This window comes from Prosopis cineraria, unplaced genomic scaffold, assembly GCF_029017545.1.
Source record: "Prosopis cineraria cultivar Desert tree isolate PC_DT_omini unplaced genomic scaffold, ASM2901754v1 PC2, whole genome shotgun sequence".
Lineage (NCBI taxonomy): Eukaryota > Viridiplantae > Streptophyta > Magnoliopsida > Fabales > Fabaceae > Prosopis > Prosopis cineraria.
The window spans coordinates 41,465,916-41,488,706 of NW_026555333.1; the positions used below are offsets into that span (position 1 = coordinate 41,465,916).

The 22,791-nt window shown below is 29.8% G+C and overlaps 1 protein-coding gene across 1 annotated transcript; it reads left to right on the forward strand.

Moving 5' to 3' along the window:
* The first annotated feature begins 1,213 nt into the window (after positions 1-1,213).
* LOC129304059 (transcription factor GAMYB-like) lies at positions 1,214-9,319 on the forward strand. Its single transcript, XM_054943689.1, has 4 exons — positions 1,214-1,812; positions 3,053-3,438; positions 7,494-8,463; positions 8,562-9,319. Exons 2-4 carry the CDS (start codon positions 3,085-3,087, stop codon positions 8,705-8,707), a joined length of 1,470 nt encoding a protein of 489 aa, XP_054799664.1. The 5' UTR covers positions 1,214-1,812; positions 3,053-3,084; the 3' UTR covers positions 8,708-9,319.
* Positions 9,320-22,791: the final 13,472 nt, after the last annotated feature.

Sequence of the window (22,791 nt, forward strand, 5' to 3'; positions counted from 1 at the left end):
AATTATAATGCATGATTATTATAGTTTACTATTTATGCATTTATGTTGTAATTTTTAAAATTTATATACTTTTTAATTTTTTTTATAAAATGTATCTTTTATCACTCTATAATATTTTTTTACTTTTATTTTACAATTTATGTATATAAATATAAAATAATAATAATTAAATGCTTTATTTATGAATGATCTTATCATGATTTGACTACAGTTTTGAGCCTTAGTCCTTGAATAAGTGTTTTGATTGAATTGGTTTTTAGCCCCTTGTTTTTTTTATAAGTTTTTTTTTAATAAAAGATCCTTACTTTAGTTTGATAATAGCTATATATATGTGTGTTTCTCTCTCCATAATATTTTCATATTTCATTTGATTTTTAAATTATTTTAAATTTTGACTTATTTTTATATAAAATAAATAATCATTATTAGAAATTTCACACATTTCTTGCGGTATAATACGATAAATTTTAATGCATGATTATTGTAGTTTACTGTTTATGCAATATGTATCCATGTTGTAATTTTTAAAATTTGTAGACTTTTTAATTAATTTTTAATAAATTAGTTTTTTTATATAGTTTTTTGAATAAGAGGAGAAGACTCAGTCTGGGGACTGAGCAAATTATCACTTTTTTGATATGGTTTTGTATTTGCCCTATATGTATCTTTCTCACTCTACAATATTTTCATATCTCATTCAATTTTAAGCTTTATTTTAAAATCTGAATATATATATATATATATATATAATCATTACTATAACTTTGTATATTATTATAATTACTATTATAAATTCATATACTTTTTGATCTTTTTTCTTCATAATTAGTTTTAATATTCCTCTATACTTAGACTTTTCTCTCTATTATATTTTCATATTTCATTGAAATTTTATCGCCTTCATTTCAAATTTTCAATCTCACACGCACACATATGGAGATGTGAAATTATAATAAATTTCATACAGTAAAATTGTATTCGGGGAAAGTAATAATTTGTTCTAATTATATGTATATACATGGGAAAAATTTATTTATAACTCTGATGATTTAAATAATTATAAATATCTAAAAAGCTATCATGTTAGTTTTCTTTAATGGGGAAGGAGAAGGTTGTGGGGCCCACTTGTTTGATTCAGTCATAGCGAACAGGTTGCTCCATAGTCCATAGCCTCTGCCTCTGCATTCTTTCTAGCTAAGCTCAGAGTGTGTGAAACGTGAAGAGAGAGAGAGAGAGAGAGAGAGAGAGAGAGAGAGAGAGAGGATTTCATGGCTTTGGCCCTCCATTTCATGGATCTTGAGAGAGAAGCCAGAGAAGAGAATCAAGAAGTAGACTTGATATAATTGAAAAAGTAGCTGGTCATACGTATCCTTCTATACTATCTCCTACTTTTTCTCTCCCTTTACCATCTCATTTTCCTATCAATTTCGTAGCTTTCCGTGTTTTCTTTCTTCTTTTTTTCACTTTTTCTTGTTTTTCTTGTATCCAAGAAATCAATATTTTCCCCATTTTTCTGATGCTACCGTGATTCGGAGTGTAGTACTCAATACTCATCAAACTCGCCTCTTTCTCTTTCTCTCTCTCTCTCTTCGTCTCATGTCCTGTATCTCTCTCTCTCTAACTTAACATCTTCACGCGTCTCTGTACTATATATCCATGTTCAGATCCTTTCTTTTCACTGATTAAGGTTTTGACATCGAGACATTGTCGTCTAATGACATTTATTGTTCTTGATCTTCTTTAGATCTGGAATCCAGATTGGGTAATCAGTCTTTTGAGCTGCGCACCGGCGCGACGTTTCGATTTGTTCGGGTAAATTTTCATGTAGTAAAGTTATGTTCTGTTTGTTAAGCTTGATGCGTTAATTGATTGGCAATTTTTATGCCTTATTTAGCTGGCTTGGAATATGCTGAACGAACAATTAAATGACATGCTGCTTAGCTCAGAAACTTGCCCTAGAAAATATAGTAATGAAAGTGCATTTAATTTGGTTAAACGTTAGTTTGCATGTCAGATCGTCGAAGTCATAATTGCGACATTAATTTCCCTCTAGTTCAAACCATCGCAAGTCTTTACTTCAATTAAAATGATTTCACACTCAAAAGAAGACTTGGTTGGCATTTAAATGGGACTATACATACAAGAAGGTTCCAAGATAACCTGAAATATCGAACGTAGGTCTTAAAATGGCTGTAGTGCACGAGAGGGGGCTTGCTCAAAAGTTGTCTTGAGAACTGTTCACTGCGGTGAAAGTTCTAGAAGGATGTGTTGAAGAAGTTTGGGAAGGCATGAGAAGACATGAGCTGAGTGCAAAAGAGAGGTCAAATAGGGGCAAACAATGACCTAGGTCAGAGTGAAAAACAACCCCCGGAAAACAGTCGCTCCGAAAAGCACCTGTCCTCAATTTTCAGTGGTTTCAAGGGTTTTTTTCGTCCATTGGCTCTAATAGAGGGGCGGCTGAAGAAGAGATGCGCAATCACTGTTAATGCACAGCTATGGAAAGGTGACAGCTTTTGATGAAACGAAGGATGTGCCTAAAACAAAAAACCAGAGTTCAGGTTAAAATAAGACTTGATGAGAATATTGTTGGTAGGATACAATATGCTCAACAGCTAGACAAAGAGTTAGTAACGATGTCTAGTGACCGTTAGACCTTTGGGTAGCTAAACAATGGATGTAAACATGCAAGATTCATACCAAACTGAAAATTGAAGTTAAGACTATTCAGAATGGTAACACTGTTAGACAGTTTTCCGTTGATACAAAAATATAGGGATAGAGAATGCTTGCACGCTTGGATTTTATGCACTCTTTCTGTGGCAAAACCCAGCTCTTACATATATTCTTATGTTCAATTAACGTTCTAGAAGTTTCTCATGTATTGTGCTCATTTAATATTATTGCGTTTTGTGTGCTTCATGTTTGCAGCATCTTTTGTTAATCTATTAGTTTGTTATAGTCCCCCATATTGCATGTGGTAAAAAATTTCCCCTTCTTTTATGCTTTCTGATTCTGATTATGGTGTTTTTACTTGCCTTCTCCTCTGTCTCAGAAATTATAATCAAAATAGGAACCATAAGTAACATGATGGGTGGAGGGGATGCTCCAAAAATGCCCAAAGTTCGGCGGTCCATGTTTGCAGCTGAAGAAGCAAGTTACCAAGGTAATGTTGGAGGAGAAGTACCTCTGAAGAAAGGCCCTTGGACAGCAGCAGAGGATGCAATTTTAATAGATTATGTCAAAAAATATGGGGAAGGAAATTGGAATGCAGTCCAAAAGAACTCAGGCCTTGCCCGCTGTGGGAAAAGCTGTCGTCTACGATGGGCAAATCACTTGAGACCAGATTTAAGAAAGGGTACATTTACTGAAGAGGAGGAGCGTCGAATCATTGAGCTCCATGCTAAGATGGGAAACAAGTGGGCCCGGATGGCGACAGAGGTCTGTTCTATATAACTTATTTAAACTTGTTTAACATGTATATGTTCATGTTTAGCTTCAATGGTATTGAAAAGCTCGATTGTGTAGTGGTTTGTATTTGATGTTCTTACACTATGACATGAAAAAAGTAGTGACTATTGACACTGATGAATTGCCGTGGACAATGCTATTTCAATACATTATAGATGCCATATGTATTAAGCTGTTCCATCTTATCCACCCTTGTACCATACATTAGCTATTATAGTCAGTTTAGTAATTGTTAATTTCTTTGTACTCTAGATTGTATGAGGGTAATATACAGATTAGCTATAGAAGGCATGGTGTGTGATTTTGTTGTGGGAGCTAAGACTGATCAATGGAAGTTCTTTTTTTACTGTAAGGATGATAAGATGGGATAGATTTGTTTCAGTCCGCCTCCATCCTTTTGGGCAGGGATTGAGCTTTCTTGTTATTATCTACTTTTTGAGAGTTGGTGAGCACTTGACTAACAGGTTGCATGGAACTAAGAAGAAGGGAAAAGGTATGTAACTGTTTGTTGAGAGTATTGAGAGGGCAAAAGTTGGGTAGAAATAGAATAGATAATAAAAAATTTATTATTAAAAGGGTCAATTATGGTGTGTCTTTCTGAAACTTAACCTTGATTTATAATTATAGTCTGACATATGAAAATCGGTGGTGTTTTGTGGTGATTTTAGTGCATTTAGGTTTCTAAATGGGAAGCTTGGTGATGCTTACTTTAATATCTAGTTTACTTGGTCCGTGTTAAGAGGCCATAGGGTTTCATCATGGTTGGATAGTATTTATTCGCTGGTATTTGGGGGTTATTTCCAAATTCTATGAAGGAGCCATGGTCTATTTAAATCATTCCTCTCGTTGATTGCAGATTTATAGTTTGTCTCATGGACTCTGCGCTTTGGGCAATATTGTTTACAATTTTAGTTCACGATATAATATAACATTCTGGCCATGTTTAATGCCTGTGTAACTATATGTAGTTTTAAGAAAATTGCGCAAAAGAATGTTTTTGATATTTGTTCTCATAAATTGTAGAATTATATGAATAGTCTGATATTAGCAAAGGAAAAAAATCTTCCGTTTGAGGAAATAAACCATTTTTTGAGTGGTCAAAATAATTGAGTTGTATGCTCATTCTTGATTTTCACTGCCCAAACTACCAAATAAAGATTTATGGGCATGTTCAATTTTGACTACGTTATTTTTGAGAAGAAACATTATATTTTAGAAAAATATAAATCCTACTTCCTTGTTAATCTATCTTTTGTTTTTCTGAAGTTTCATCAGAAAGTGGGAAGTGTTGTTACCACCTGGTTTTCCCATTTGGAGAGGAAAATGGTGGAGACTATTTTAAACTGATTTGTCTGACCATTATCACGTCTCATAGATCAATGGCAGGGAAGCAGGGTTTGCTTGTTTATGTCTGTGATGCCTTGTCACTGGCATTGTCCGTTTATTTATTTAATTTAATGTTGTTGTTTTTTTTTAAGGCAAGGAGTAGGTGTAGGATACAAGGGATATGAAGCCTGCAAATAGGAGCATAATGAGCTTCTGCCTCTTTGAGGCTGTTGCACTTGATGTTTTGGCATTTCAACTTTTTAAAAAAATCAGAGAGGAAAATGTTTTTGCAATGTTTTGAGACTTGGACCATCACCTGGTGAAGAAAGAGGTCTGGTTCAGCTAGTTAACTCATTTTGATAGTTGACCTGGTTAGCGCACTTTGAAGTGGGCCTTTTTTTTTTTTTTTGCCCCAAACCTGGCAAAAACCCGGTATGGTTTTTGTGGCTTATCTGTGTCTTCAAAGGGGCAAAGTTGGCATTCAGAAAAAATTCTAAATCCTTCAATCACTCACTCAAACACTTGATGCGCAGCTGCTCTTTTCTCTGTTCTGTGATCCGTCGGCCTTCATTGATTCACTTGTGAGTTGCGAACCCCATTTTCACTCTGTCTTTGTCTTCTTCAAGGGTGGTAGACTAGGAGTGGGAGCTCGATTTCATCTTCTTCACTCCTCAGCACAGCAGCGCCAACGGTAGTTCCAGTTTTCCTCTTCCACACTCCATCTTTGTCTTCTTCAGCTCAGTGGCACCAGCAGCAGGCCCCAACTAGTTAGTTTAGCTTTTTCATAAATGTTGCTTTCCCTTCCTTGCTATGCTTTCTTTCTCTGCTATTTGAAAAACTATTAAATCTGGTTTAAAGGATGACATTATAACTTGTTTAAAGGAAATTTCAAGCACCTGCAGCTGCCTGGCACTGATTCAATTTTATATTGTGCATCCCAGTTGACTTTCTTTCTCGCAAATAAAGTTGAGAAAGTTTCTTAAAAATTTCCTCCCTGCGCATGGAACCTGTTAGAAATAACAATACATATCCTAATTGGAACCTGAAACAAAAGGGCTAGCAGGAATATCAGTTGTCCATCTTCTGCAGGCTTCTTGGTACCTGAAAATGACTTAGTAGGAATTTTGACATTTGCCTCACAAAAGGGTTAAATGATGCATATCCTAATTGCACCTATGAAGTATCATAGAGAATCTAAAATGAAACTATAATGCACAGCACCGCCAAAAATAATGCTCCTGTAGATTTGACATGCCCGCTAATTAATTTAGAGGCAGTCCCATCAACTGTTGAAACATCTACATGTCTGAAAAGCTATTTGAAAATTGGCTACAGTTTATTTTTAGCGTTCTTTTTTCTGTGCTGTTTGGTTCTGGTTCTGTCATCAAAATTAGCTCCAATTTAAATTATTCTTCTTCTTGTTTTTTTTTTTTTTTTTGCTAGCTCTGTTGAGAATTAAGCTCGTCTAAATTCCTTTTTTTTTATTTTTTATTTTTAACACTGATGACAGAGTTTGTCAAAACTCTTAGAAGGCGATATTCTCAGCTTTGATTAAACTTTCTGTCTGCTTATGATTTATTATTTGAGTTTATTGACATTGGCAATTTTATATATTGTGGTGTTATTGTGCTGGCGACTGGGACATATTCTGAATTTGTGGTGGCGTTGTATTAATAACTTGACATATTGTGGTTTTTTTTTTGGGTCAAATTAATATTTTATTTCTTATATATATACATAAAAGTTATTTTTTTGTTAATTATTAGGTCACTAGTTCAATCACCAGTTAAACTGAGACCCGTGACCTGTTGACCTTTTCTGTTCATAATCCAGTCTGGGTTTTAAAACGTTATGTTTTTGTGTGTTTCTGCAATGTAATTATCAAATATATTATTTTTGGACAAATATTTAATATATTAATAAGATATTTAAGGAAAAAAATGATTAGAGTGATAAGAAACTTTTTTTTTTTTGGTTTTATTCTATTATAGAAAAGATGGTGGTGCTTGGTTCACTATCTTGCTCTACTTGTTTAAATAACCTAGTTAACATAGCTTTTGACATTCTTAAAAGAAATAAAAGTGAAAGATGAAGATAGACAGTGAAAAAGAGTGAACGGTTTCTGACATGTAAATATAATAAGAGGAAGCTAGTTGGGTAGTTAGTAAAGGCTATAATAGACAGATTAGCAATGTTAGCAAGGCACCTGCTATATAAGGTAATAAGGAGTCGCTGTAATTGGTGTGTATCATCAGTGAATGGATGTATGGGACTTGACTTGAGTTTCTTTTCTCTCGTTCCCTCTCCTCTGTCTTTCTTCTCTCTCCTGTCAGAGTTACAGAGATCTAACAATTTCCCATGCTTATTCCTATATATTGCCTTGGAAAGATTCCGCCTCCCTCTGAAAGCAGGAAAGAAAAAAAAAAAAAATGCTGCGAATCTAGAATCTTTTAAACATGACAAATGCTATGTCATGATTGCATGCACACAGTAAGGGGGAAAGACAGATAAAAGATGATGGAATAGTAGACCAGAAAATGTATTAAACTACATTAAGGACCACGTATTAACTACCATGCCTTGTGTTCATTCAATATAATTAATATCATCTTGTGTGTAGTCTGCGTCATGGAATAAAATGTAATTTGTTTGCTCTTGGTTATTTTCTTCTCTGTTCATTCCTTCTTTCTCTGTTTCAGTTGCCTGGACGTACGGATAATGAGATAAAGAATTACTGGAATACTAGAATTAAGAGAATGCAGCGAGCTGGATTACCAATTTATCCTCCTGAGATATGCCAGCAGGTTCGCAGTCAGGAAAATCCAAATGTGGGTACACTGATGAGTGGAGCCAGCCAGCACTCTGATATCCCACAAGATGGCAACTTCAATGTCCCTGAACTGGAATTCAAAGATTATGATTTCAGCCGGGGTTATCTACCATATGGACCCTCCATTTTAGATATTCCTGAAAGCAGTCTGTTTGAACAAACTGCAGGTCCGCCGCATAATGATGTTTTATTGTATGGAAACCCCTCGAAACGCCTTAGGGAGTCAGAGATGCTTTATGATAGATTGGACAACAGTAGCAGCTATATGATCCCAGCGTTTGATAAGTTTGTGGATTGTACTGCTGAGCCACCTCATCTTTTGTCTTCTCCTCCAAGCAACCTGTCCCTTGATGCCAATGATCAGTTTCGTGGCAATAATTTCCACGGCAGCCATGCCGCTTTAAATGGCAACACCTCTTCTTCGGCGCCCATATCTGAGGCAATGAAGTTGGAGCTCCCTTCACTCCAATATTTAGAAACTCAACAAGGTAGCTGGGATGCTAATGTATCCCCGCTTCCTTCACTGGAGTCTGTTGATACAATGTTTCAGCCTTCTCCAGTTGAACACTATCAGTCATGTACTGTTACTCCTGATAGTAATGGTTTGTTAGAATCGATCATTTATGAATCCAAGCTTCCGAGAGGTTCAAGTAATGATTTGTTTTGGAAGACCCCTGATGATTGCATGCTGAATGTGACTAAAACTGAGACAGAATGGGACCAACTTGGGGATACAAATTCACCCTTAGGTCACTCTTCTGCCTCAGTTCTTACAGATTATACTCCTCCTGTTAGCATTGGCTCAGTTGACGACACCTACTTCATCGAACACACAAAAGGTGAGTATACTATTTTTTTTTAATTTAATTGTTTAGCATCAGCATGGGCTGTGTGTTTATTTTGATAAATCTTTTTGGCATATTATTTTCCGTGTCAGCGGGACATGATTTGAAGCAGGAAGCAGTTTCACAGGATCCATCAAATGTTTCCAAGAGGAAAGAAACTTCAGGTCAGATAGAGATGACAAGGCCGGATGCTTTGCTTGACATGTGTTGGTTTGGGAACGATACCAGTTTCCGCTAGGAAGTCAGCGATCTTAGATTTGTGCTTGAGGCTTATATTTTGGTCTTCGTTAATGAGGTGCCTTTTCTTGCTTTGTACATTTGCTATGAGCCATTAGATTAGTTTAAGAAATTCTGTTGCATTTAGAAGCTACAGTTATGATAGATCAGAGCCGTTATATCAGATAATCTCTCTCCAATAACAATTTCAAGAATGATGCTGCTGATGTTGGAACAATGGGATTTGAAAATTTCGTATATCAGATAAGCTGACATTATCAAATCCTTGAAGTTGTTGCAGCTGATATTGCAAGAGTGGGATTTGAAATTTTTTCATATAAAGATAACCAGACTTAATCAATTTGGTGTGAAGATGATGATGATGCTGCTGGTGCTGGAAGAATGAGATTTGTAAATGCTATAGACTCATCTGAAATATCCATGTTATTTGATCTCAAAATTGGGCTCAATTGTTCATCCTTCACTAAAGATTTTTGCACTGCGCCCCCCCCCCCCCACACCAAAAAAATGTTTTCAAATCATTGCTGTATTCAATGTTGTCTTGAACGTGTCAATTGAAAATGTGAACTTCATGCACCGGTTCTAATGGATGATAGAACATTTTCAGTTTGTTTTAACGTTAGTGTTTGATTCGTTACAGCTGAGAAGTGGCGAGTCGATTTGTTTTGCTGGGGTAAATGGGTGAGACAAGTTATGATGGATTACGATTTCCGTTCTTAGCCGGGAATAGGATATCGTGTCAAATTAATTAGCATTGATTTGATATATTCTAGTTTAATAGGTTTTGACCGTAATCAATAATTAATTGAGAGTTAGTTCTTGACGGAATCTAAACCTAGAAACTTTATCTCCGAGTTAATGACAAATGTCACTTCGTAATCCTCTCATAATGAGATGGATTTGCCATGATACGATTTCTTAATTTGTGACTGTCTTTTATGCTTTCTTTTTTGTTTTCCTCTTTTTTTGTCCTCCTCTTTGACATATAAGATTTTAGTAGTTTAACCTATGCATGGGTTATTGGGTTAAGTGCTCCTGACCCGATTCTGGTGTGATTCTCTCCTGAGCTCCATTTATTTTAAGAATATTTATTTATTCTTGGATTTCTTTCAAGTTATTTAACAACAAAAGGTTATTTTCTTTCTTCTTTGATTATGCTATTTGAGTTGATCCCATAGCTATCATATGAGATCGAAGCATACATTTCAATCTTTTATCATCACCATCGCAGCATAGTGTTATTAAGGAGAGAGACAGAGATTGAAAGAGATACATGAAAAAGAGAACATAAAATACTAGGATATTGTTCAAACTTATATAGAGCACCCAATTTAAACACAATTACTATTTTGGTCTTAAGAATTATTCCATTTGTTTTTATATATAAGAGAAAAAAAATTGTATCACATAATTTAAAAAAGCCGATTAGTTATAATAATTATGTTTGGAAATGAAAAAAATTAGACAAAAATGATTTGTGTTAATCAACATAAATATATATTAATTATTTCTCGTTAATCTAAATTATGAGGGGTGATTTAGAAAATGTATAATAAATATTTATTGAAATGAGTGATTTGCTTATAAAAAAATATAAGTGAAAAGTGGTAGTTTTTCTAATAATAAAAAATGGAAGGAGTAAGACCATATCTACATATTTAAATTTTGAATAATCGAGCATACCTTTTCAGCAATAAAAAGTTCATCTATTTCAAGCATCATCTTTCTCCAATCTCATTCAGATATAGAATATGTAAAATAGAAAAAAAAAATATAAAAAACACCCACGCACACAATCGAGATGAGTAAGAGATGTCCCAATGGTCCCGTGTTCTACATCATCTTGGACATATATCTATCTCGGTCGCATTTTTCTGCCCCTTATTATGTTATCATGATCCGGTTTAGGGGTGAAAATAAATTAAATAGAACAAGGCTTTTGGTCAAACAAATATGAACCTACGTGGTAAGTCAAAGGCTTAAGTTTTACTTGAAGGCTTTATAAGACTTCTTTTTTTTTTTTTAAGACTCAAGCTTGAGTTTATTTTAAACCTTAATTTGCATCAATACAAACCATAAATTTAATACACAATAAAAGGATATATATTGTTATTAATAGATTTTTTTTAAAAAAAATTTTAAGATAGTAAATGGAGTTTTCCTTAGGGCTATTCTAGATGTATAATTTTATTTCAGTAGTAATATTCAATTTTATTTGGAAAATGCAGTCATATGTTTGGGGGAGCACTTCAAATAATGAATATTAGTTGGATTTTGAAACTACTATCAAAACTATCAAAATTCAAAATCAATCTATATGACCCTAGAGAGCAGCCTTTGTTTAAACTCGAGCAGTTTAATTTCTTGAAAACTCACTTCGAATATAAAACTTTGAATATTCAGAGAGGTTTTCAATGACGGGGCTTGGTAATAGATCACTTTGGATGTTACTATACCTTTTTTTATAGGCCTATGGCTTTCTATTCGATAATGCAATACACTCCCCTCGCCCCCTTAATGAGTCAACTAAGCCTTTAAGGGTGAGGACTTCCTCTCCTCCAGTTCACCTTTGGCTAAAGTAGAGAATCACTTTCTTATTTCCATATAAAGAGTTCTCTACTTTAGATAGCCATGTCATATGGAGCCACTGTCATCAAGAATAGTGTGTATAGTGGGTAGAATCTTAGTAAGGGTCACCGCTCCTCATTCTCTAGCCACTATATGTCTTGCTCTACAATAGGATAACTCTATTGTTTCACCATCCAGCCTTTTAGGGCTTCCTAAAGAGCGCAAACAACCAATATCATCTTGTCTTGTGGTCTGTGATATCTCTGAAAGATGCCTAAATGGCAACTTGAAGGAGGTTTTCCCAACAATCAGGGAAGACCACAAGATTCATTGGTTATTATTATATCATATTTGAATGACATGGCTCATAGGTATGAGTCACGAATAAATATAGAGTGAATTGATGTAACAAAGTGGTACTATCCTTATAGGGTACCCTCAAATGGTAAACCTAAGTGAAGTGACCCATGGGTATGGGTCACGAGTGAAGGACGTATCAATGTAGATTGGTTCATTGAATTCTTTTCTATTGTCTTCTTTCCTTGATGTGGTTGTTAAGAGTAAAACTGAAGTAGATTCAGTTATTTACTAACTTGGCTTGAAAGCCTAAATAAGGTTTTAAATATATTTACATATTAGTTTTAAATGTTTCAAATTATATATATATATATATAATGAATTCTCAAGGAAAAATGATAGAAAAAATCCCCTTGAAACGTGTAAATAATAATAAAATTTTGCAAAATGCTATAATTAGTCTTAAATCCTTGGGGACTTTTTTTAGCATTAATATTTTGTGAAATGACTAAAATACCCTCAATTTAAACTAAAGTATAAGTGATTGTTCCGTTTTAGTTATTACTAAAAAAAAGTAGTCATTACTTAAATAAAAGTAATTATGAATATTTACAACACTTGTACTTTAGTGAAAAAACTCTGCACAGAAAAAGTAGTAATTACTTGTTCTATTATAGTCATTGCAAGAAGAAAAAATAGTTATTACTTAAGCTAAAGTAATCACTAATATTTATAACACTTGGATTTCAGTAAAAAAAAATTTACACAAGAAAAGTTATAATTTTTTTTTCATTTTAGTCATTGCCAAAAGAAAAATAGTGCTTGTTTAAACTATAGTAGTCTCATATATTTACAATTGTTAATTAGATATTTGCATAAAGGAAGTTGCAATTGCTTGTTTCATGTTAATTATTATTAGAATAGAATAAAAGTAATCATTGTCTATTGTTTAAACAAAGTAATTATTGATATTAACTTTTTTGAGGTGCTAGAGTTGTTACTTTTTTTTCTTTTGTCAAATGTTAGAAAAGTCTCTAGGGATTTGAGAAGAATTATAGTATTTTACAAGATCTCATTGTCATTTGTATATTTTAGGGGATTTTTTTATCCTTTTCCCAATTATCAATTAAAATACATCTAATAATTAAGAGAACTTACCAACTAGAATAAAATATAATAGTAAAGTAACAACATTAAAATCAATATATAAATCTAATCTAATTGAAAACATAACTATGAATAAAAAAGAATAGATTGATTAAAAATCAAATAATAAAATTAATTAGTATATACTATATTACATAATAATAATATATATGTAAATAAGCTGGCTTGTTAGACTTGTAAGTTAGGCTTTCTAAATATAAACCTAGCATATTTAACTACATATGCCTATTATCAAAGGCCTATATCTAGCCTAGACCTAGTTAATATAAACATATAAGGTTATGCTTGAAATAGGCCAAATTGTAAGCTCCTTATTTCTACTTCTATATCCATCCATTCAAATCAAATTCTATACACACCCATGCTAAAGGGGAGTCTTTTAATGACTTTTTTAGTATAAACGAGGAAAAATTATGTTTAAGGACCAGAATTATTAGTCATTTACATAAAAGAATGTTAAATTTATGAAATAATAAGACTTACATCCTTAGTTTTATATACTTAATATATTTGTATCCAATCAAATTATGACAAGTGAATCTTAATATGTAAATAAAATTAATAATAAGAATTTATTATTGAATAAATAATTTATAAAAAATTCATATATGTTAATTTCATTAAAAATAAACATGTTAAGTATGTAAGGTTAAATATATATATATATTTACGAAAATTGTGTTGTAGGGTGTATTTCTTTGAAAGTAAATAAGATGTATAATGATTGAAATGCCCATAAGGCACATAACTTACGTAGTTTTTCTTGTGCTTTGCATGAGCAAAAAGTAGAGAGGAAAGGTTACTGTTGTTGTTAAGGTGAAATCAATCACTTTTTGTCCCTCAATTTTTTCTTATGCTCAGCAAGCATAATTAAAAAAAAAAAAAAGATTTAGATCCAACAGACAGCAAAAATATTCTAATTTAATAAATATTACAATGATGTAACAATAATTGTTCAATTTAATCGAATAGTTATTAAAGATTTTATTACATGATACACAAAAAGCATCAAATCTCAAATTTTTAAAGGAAATAGCATTCACCAAGAGTGTTTTGATTATAAGAGTTGTTTTGAATTTTTTTAAAAAAATATATTTTAATAATTTTTAAATGTTGGTAATATCCAATGGTTATAATTCAGAATTCCTTGAGTGGGTAGAGTTAGACTATCCACTAGATCCAAATATAAGGGGGGAAAACACTTCCTTTGACCTTTCTGTTCTTTCCATTTTCTCTGCTTTCATTTTCTTAGTGCCCAATTCTCTTCTTAGCCAAGCATAATATTAATGATCACAAATAGCAAATTCAATATTGAGACAAATGGAATTCAATAGTCATTAATAGAAAATTTAATTGTCTTAAATTTCCTAGGGCTGAATGCTACATTTTCTATGTGTGACTACTAAATTCCTATTGAAAGATATAAAGTAGGTGTCTCATGAGTATTTTAGTCGTTACACCTGTTTTCTATTTCTAGAGGGGGGACTTTCGTGAGTTGGTCCTACAAAATGATTTCAGAAATTTAAGATCCTTTTTTGTGAAAAAAAGAACCCATTTTCATCTTTATGCATAATGTTAAGGGAGAATCTCACCTAGGGCCTCATATAGCACAAAACTTTACATTTAGGACTCAATAAAATTTGAAAACTCTTTATAGGCTTAAAGTCTTTAAGTGAAATTATGTTTTAACAAAAAAAGATGCATTTACGCTTAGACATTTTGTTGTTAATTACAGGATATTGTGTTGAGAATTTATAGATATTATGTTATGCATTTATGGACATTCTATTACTCTTTTATCATAGGCAACCCATATATTTCAAGTTAAACTATTTTCATTAGACCATTTTATACATTACAAAATATTGTGTTGAGATTTTATGGACATTTTGTTATTTTTTCATCATTCGCAACTCATATATTTCAAGTTAAACCATTTCCACTAGATCAATTTTACATTATAGGGCATTGTGTTGATAATTTATGAATAGTATATTGTGCATTCATAGAGAGAGAGGGCAAATACATCTTTTTTTGTTAAAACAAATTTTCACTTAAGGTGTTTGGACTTGTAGACAATTTTCAAATTATATTAGGTCCTAAATGCAAATTTCTATACTCTAGAGGCCCTAAGTGAGATTCTCCCTAATTTTAATTTACCCTATAAACTAGGTAGCTTTTATAGTTTTTTAATTGGAATGAAAAAATTCGGTGGTGATGACTAAAATTTAGAAATAAGGATTTAACTTTATGAAATTATCTTGCATGACTAAAATCCTCTGAAAATAAAAAAGATGTGTAGTGACTAATTTTAAAAATAGTAATGTTTCAAAATTTAGTTAGGATTTGGGAGAGATTAATTTGATCATAGTACTTTGACCAAATATATAAAAGAATATCCGCGCAGAATTAGGAGATTAATTTGGATTGTTAATGAATGAATATTGACCAAATAATATTATTCTTTTTCCATGGTCAAATAATATCCTCACAGATTTTATTGTTATTATTTTACTTTAATATAAATTTCAAATCCTGATATCCTTTATTCTCTCTCTCTGTGTGTACAACCTTTAAAAAATTTCTTTAATTTCTAGATGAAGTTATTTTATTGTTTAGAACTTAAAAGTACCAAGCTGTTTCAAAAAATAAAAGTTCTTTTGTTAAAATTCATGTTCTGTTCGCCTAGAGATAAAAAATAAAAAAGATTTTTTTTTTTTTTTGTTGGCCAAGCTTTCTTCTTTTCTTCTCCTTGTCTGTTCAGTAAGGAGAAAGACCCAATTAGGATTTGTGTTGCTACGATTATGAATTTGACTGATGCCTACAGTGTCATCATCAAGTCATCCAGTGAATTACACAGGTGGTGCACGCGAAATTTTATAGAGATAACAAAAGAAGTCAAGAAGTCGGCACATTTATTTCCTTTTTAATGTATGAGATTAACCTCAACTTGTCACTCTCTTTGTAGTAGAGAATGGATCTACCTGATTAAATGGCTGTTGGCATTCATAGATGTAGCATCTTGTGATTAATAATAAAAGCTTTTGCAGATATAGTATATATTATATGACAAAACCAAACAAACAACTTGACATTTATTATATTTTATATTATGATTAATTTATTATATTTGTCAATGATATTTTGTTGCAGATCAATAATAAACTTATATAATAAATTTTTAAATTTTTAATGATAAATGAACCATTTGTGTATTAATGATAAATTCATCATACATTAATATGAATTGGCTATTCTCCCAAACTTTTAATAATTTGATTCATATTTTTTAAGTATAAAATTTTTTTTGAGCCAGTGAGTCAATTTATTCATTAATTAATAAATGAAGTACAATATTTATGTTGTAATTAATAAAAAATAATAAAAGTTTTTTTTAACCGAAAAAGAATCACAAAAGTTAATGTTCTGTTTCGTACAATAAAAATGATTTTAATGAAAATGAAAATGAATATACATATGAAAATTGATATGGATATGAAAGTGGAAATGAGTATTAAAAATATGTTTGATATGTTTATGAAATTATGATATAATTTTCAATTGAAATGTATTTTCACAATGATAAATACTCTTTGCTCAAGGGAAAAAAAAAAGTACATGCAGAACACACACTTGCCTCCACCATCAACAGCAACCACCGCCATCTCCACTAGCGACAGCAACCAAAAAACTCAATAGAGCAAAGCAGATTTGAAAAATAACACAATCAGAAAACAGATTTGAAACATAGTAGAGAAGATGAAGAAGAATTGAAGATTTAGAGAAATCAAAGCTGGAGTCTAGAAATTTGAAGAAGAAGACAAAGCTGGAGATCTGAAGAAGAAATCATGAAGAAGAGATGGAGAAGAAATCATGAAGAAGAGATGGTGAAGCAGAGGCGAAGATGGCAGTAGTCATTGGGGAATGGAAGAAGACAAAGCATCTCTCATATAATTGATTGTGGGGTAAAAATAGGATGAGGTAAGCACAAACCAACATAACACATGCTCTAGCCTTGGCTCTTATTAATGATCATGGCAAAAACTAACATAATGAGAAATACCCCCTTATCATAGTAAATAGCAACATGGAATTAGATGGACGTACAGACATCATTATGCAATATATATATATATATATATATATATAAGTTTGTCCCTGTATTTGATCTATAGACATTTATTTGGCCTTAATAACATATTTTCCAATTCTTATAATCATGAGACATGTACCATTACACAACCCATAAATATATCAATATTTCACATTAAAATAATTAAAGCACTCACTTTAAGCCTTAGTTCATGATTCAAGAGGGCCTAGCATTGAAATTTAATTTAGAAAATCTATAGAGTACATGCCATCAAGTAAATATATGTCTCTATCATCTTTTACAACACTATTAAAGTTCAAGTACACAACTTCCTCACAAAAAAGTGGGGACAATATGTATCTATTTACTTCTTTAATCGTAATCAACATAGGAGTTAATATAGCCATATCTCTAAAATTCTAAGAATTATAGACGTTGTTAAGGATAATTCGAGAAAGTTGAATCAATAATGAACTTTATTGGGTTAGCCAAACCTTCCAATAATGAATTCAGTTGGGTTCTTAATATCCACAGGTCTTTCATTAATTTTAGTAGCAATCCAATCACCAGTTGATAATCTAGTAAGCAAAATATTGAGAAATACTAATAGATGCCCTAGTATTTGTTGCTAGAAGTCATATGTTTCTTATTAATGTAAGGAGTTGACAATTATCTCAAATGTATGAAGAGTTATTGGTAGCAAAAAAAAAAAAAAACAATCATCTTTTGACTTACTTGGAATAACATGAAAGATTTCTCTAAAATCTCAACCAAACACAATAACTTTTTCTTCAAAGGGAAAGACCGTCAATTAATGGATTGTTTAACTTTATAATATCCTTTAAGCATATGTTAAGAGCTTTAATACAAAAATTGTGTGCCATTAAAGCCTTATTCTATATTAACAACTTTAGTATAGTAATTAACAACTTTAGTTTAAGTATTAATAACATGGTCATAACTTTGATCTAATCGTCCAATAACAAATATATTTATTATATTAACAATTTTACCTTTGTTATTGACAATTTTGGTTTAGGTTTTAACAACTACATTGTTTATCATTTTATAGAGGGTTAGAAACATAATTACTAACTAAATTACTCCATTTCACAATACTATTTTGTTATTTACTTATTTTAAAGAAATTTATGTGTCATTTTCCAAAAAATATATATGTATATGTATGTTATACTTCTATTCTAAATTTGTTGGCTTCATCACTAGCAAAATTGGTTTAGTTATTAACTCGGTTCCCGATATTTATGCATTAAGATCGGGATTAGCTAACTTGATATAAAATAAAGGTTTGGTTTTCTTTTGAAAACATGATCATTATCAAATAAATTTAAAATAACAAATAAATTGTATATACTATCTCCATCTAAAATTATTTTCTCTTGAAAAATAATATTTTTAAATCATAAAAACTCAATGGTTATATATTATTTAAAAAAAATTAAAATTTTGAATTAAAATAATATATTTATTTTTAATATTTTTTATGATAATAACAAAGTAATTTATATTAGGTGTGACACATGAAGAAAGATAATCTTATAAATTCAACTAATATTAATAAAAATTCAAAATAACACTCACGAACAACTTTTCTTCATTTGATTATTAATGTCTCAAACAAATCACTGCATAATGTATATGATAATGATATTAAATGTTATTAAATATTTTTTAATTGCTCATATGTGTTTTTTTTATTGGAGACAATCTTATTCGTTGCATAGTTAGGTAATAAAATTGGACATCTCTCTCAATTAAGATTTGAAATATAACAAAACTATAATTATTTAATAATGAATCTATCATTTTTTTTATAAAATAAAAATTGATAGAAAAAGAAACGTTGAGATAGATTTGGTGTAAAAAAAATGAAAGATTAAATAGACATTAGCAACTTAAATACATGATGGGCTTGAATGATAATTAGGAATTTAAGATACACCTATCTACACAATAAACTCATGAATGATAAAACTAATTCAAGCTTGAAACGTGAAATGAAATCATAGCCAAACTTATGTTTATTAATTTATAATTGATATAGTATCTATGATGGAAGAAATTTTAAATTTAAATTTCTAATTTAATTTAATTATCGAATATGCTTGAGATTTAAACCTAAAGATGTTTTCCTAAATAATAACATAATTCTTTTTTCTTATTTTATTCCTTAGACATTAGAATAAAAGGTCAAAATCACCCCTACTGATTAACTGCATAGTTTAGATTTTTAAAGTTTAAAATTACTACCTACTGACTAATTGCATAATTTATATATTTAATTTCTCTTTTCACAATAATCAATATCCTTTCCTTTAATTATGAAACACTGGATATTATGGATCTCCATCCAAATTTAGACAATTAAAATTTAAATCAAGATACTTCATAATTATATAAAATAACTTGACAACATAAAATGAATTAGTGTTCAAATAGGATTGTTTGAATTAAGGAAAATAAAAAATTGAAGAACATTAAAAAATTTAAATAAGTGAAATAAAAAGCATAAAGTATAAAACCAAACTGATATATAATATATTAAATAGAAAAAATTCCATATGCCTTTTTACTTCCATATAATATAGTATACAACTATATATTGCATAGATATTAGATACATGGCATTAGATTAGAATTGTGTAATGTCACACCTTTTTTAAATAATGTTATTGTTACATTTGAGTGATCATTTAAACTAATACATTATTTCTTAATTATTAAAACTGGTTTCATTTAGAAGGTAGAATAATTATGACATTTTTAGTTTGTAGGATTAATTAAATAAAATAAATTAGAATTTGTATTTGAGTTGATAAGAATTTTGAATTTAGTCTCAAGAGATTTGAGTTTAAAAGGCTTATTTATATTATGCAATTAAATGATGTTATTTATATGTGCTGATTAAATAATTATTTTTTTAATTTGAAACATGTAAGATTTATTGAAATAGATTAAAAAAATAAAAATAAAATTTAACATTTAATCCATTTTAAATTCGTTCAGATATTATACGATTGATTAAAAAAATTTTCTAAGCACGCATTTTATTTTGATATATGGGTTTTGAGTTAATAAACTACCAATTTTAACTTTGGAAATGGCACACATAAATATTAAAACTTGATTATATTTAGCTTAAACAATCATATATATTGGATCTTATCAAACTTTATCCAAATTTTATGATATTATTTCATAATTATATAAAATAAGTTGATAGCATAAACTAAAGTGATGTTCGGTTAAGAGCTCATAAGAATATTTAAGTGATCAAATTTGAATATCAAATATTCAAATTATACCATTAACAACTTTTTTAGTTTATGTAAATAATAATTAAAAAATCAATCCAAAAACTACCCACCAATCAACAATCAAACTTAACTCCTAAAGCATAAAATTGCATAAAAGACACTACAAAACAAAGAATTTTGGGATGTATAGATAAAAAATATTTTTTAAAATATATCCTAATTTTTATAGTCTTTTCTTTTTCTTTTTAATATTTTTCATTAATTTCTTAATTTAGTGAAACATTAATTCAATGCTATTTGAGTTCTCAAATGCATTTCTACTTGGCATTCTTCAAACACAAATCACTTGAATCACAATATGCCACTCTTTTTTCATTGTGTTGATAGCATGAATTGTGTGAATATCATATGTCAAAGCCATAGATAGTATGAAAATTTAATATACACATACTACAAATAAGAAAATAGATAAATTAAACTCTAAATAATATCTAACAAAACAATGACCTTAAAAAATAAATTGAAGAATACTTGGCAGCAAAATAAAATTGAAGAGGTTATAGGCATTGGTCAAATCCAGAGACATATGAAATGCAATATTAGCAACCTTAGTTATTTATAATTAGTACTCTATCCATTTAAAAATATAAGACATTTTTTAAGGAGTTTGATGTTAAAAAATATAAGGCATTTTTAATCTTTTGAGATGTAATCATTGCCTTTTTTCAAAAGTATCCCTATTGATAATGACTTTATATTTATTGTAGGGTATTTATAATAGGGGTAAATATAAAAAAGATAGGGTCAATTGAAAAGTAGGTAATTATTTTATTGAAAGGTGAGATTTGGTTAAAAATACCTTACATTTTTGAGTGGATGGAGTATACTATAAATTAATTTTAAAAAATTAATTCAAATTAATGTAAAATAAATGAATAAGCTTTTGTGGAAATAAACATATATTAGTTATTAATAAAATTCACATTAACTAAATATCATATTATGGTTTGAAAATTTGAAATTACATGGAATAAAATTCACATTAAGTATATCATATTATCAAAAAATGTTATAAAAATAAACATATATTACATATATCATATTTAAAATTCAAATTATATTAATAAAATATAAAATCCAAACCATATTTGATGAGCCCATGTTTTCATATTGAAGCATTGAGTATGCATATTTTGGTGAAAATAATACTATAAAGTACAAATAGACTTGCAATGATTATATATAAACAACGTTTACTTATTTAACCTTCATGTTTCCATCATATCCACGTCTCTCCAACATAGCAGGTCTAACTTAACAAGCTTCATATAAATAAAGTATAATACTGTGTATATATTTCATTAAATAAAGTGAAAAAAAATAAAGTTTAAGATAGGAAAAGTTTTTGAATAGGGTATTATATAATGGCATTAAATAAAGTTTTCAAATAGATAGGAAAAGTTTAACATAAGATATTATCTTAATTGTGCTAAATAAAGTTTTTGAATAAAAAATTTAAAAAGTTTAATAACATACCCACTAAGTAATTATCATTCATTGCCTCCCTATATGCAATATCTGAAATATTGACAAATTTGAACCCAAAACAATGGATATAACTTGTCTTAAGATGCAACTTCACAGTAATCAAGTACATGAAGCTAATCCTGTATGAATGGTTGGATGTCCAATATGATCCAAATTTTGACATTTTACATATCTTAAACGGCTGCAACCTATCTCTAAAACATTTTAAAAAAAATCTTCTAAATGACTATAGAGATCTAGTATTAGATAGATTACATATTGGATAAATTTGGACGTAATTGACAGGTTACAACTATTAAAAAGGAAATACCAAAGTCATAAAAGCTTATTCCAACATCATAGAAGATCAATTCAACACTGTTGGAGTTTTCAAATATATTTCTACCTAACAATCTCCACACATGATGAATCACCCAAGCAAAAATATGCCAATCCTTTTTCGTTGTATTGTATGGATTGTACAAATTGTTTGGATCTCAAATGTAAAAGCCATAGTATAATAATAGTTGAAAAGAAAATAAATTTAATATGATTACAGGAGTGAGTCAGACATAGAATTGTAAAGTGTAAAATTAGCCTAGCCTAGAAATTTATAATTGAATAAGGTTGAATTGAGAGGGAAAATAAAGGGGAGATTTTTTAAAATCATGATTATATATATTAAATATTAATTTTTGTGATGATAGATATCTAAAGTGATCCTAAATTAATTTGAATTCAAAAATCAATTATCACTGACCACACAAATATATTTTGTAAATCCTAAATGAAGTTAATATTTTTAAATCATGCAATATTAAATACTTATTATATCAAACCATTGAAATTACTATTTTTAAACATAAATCATTGACAATATACATTTCCTTATTTCTAAATATATGTATTTTACTATTTTTAAACCCATGATTGCATATTAAATATTTAGATAGATTGATATTAATTTGACTTCAAATAAATATATATCTATATTTTATTATATGATACAAATTTTTTGAAATCATGAGAATAAATCTAAATATTCAAACACAAATTCTTTTTTCACAATATTTAAATATATATATATATATATATAATTTAAATTTTAATTCAAATAGATAAATACACACACACAATCATATGAACCTTGATTTT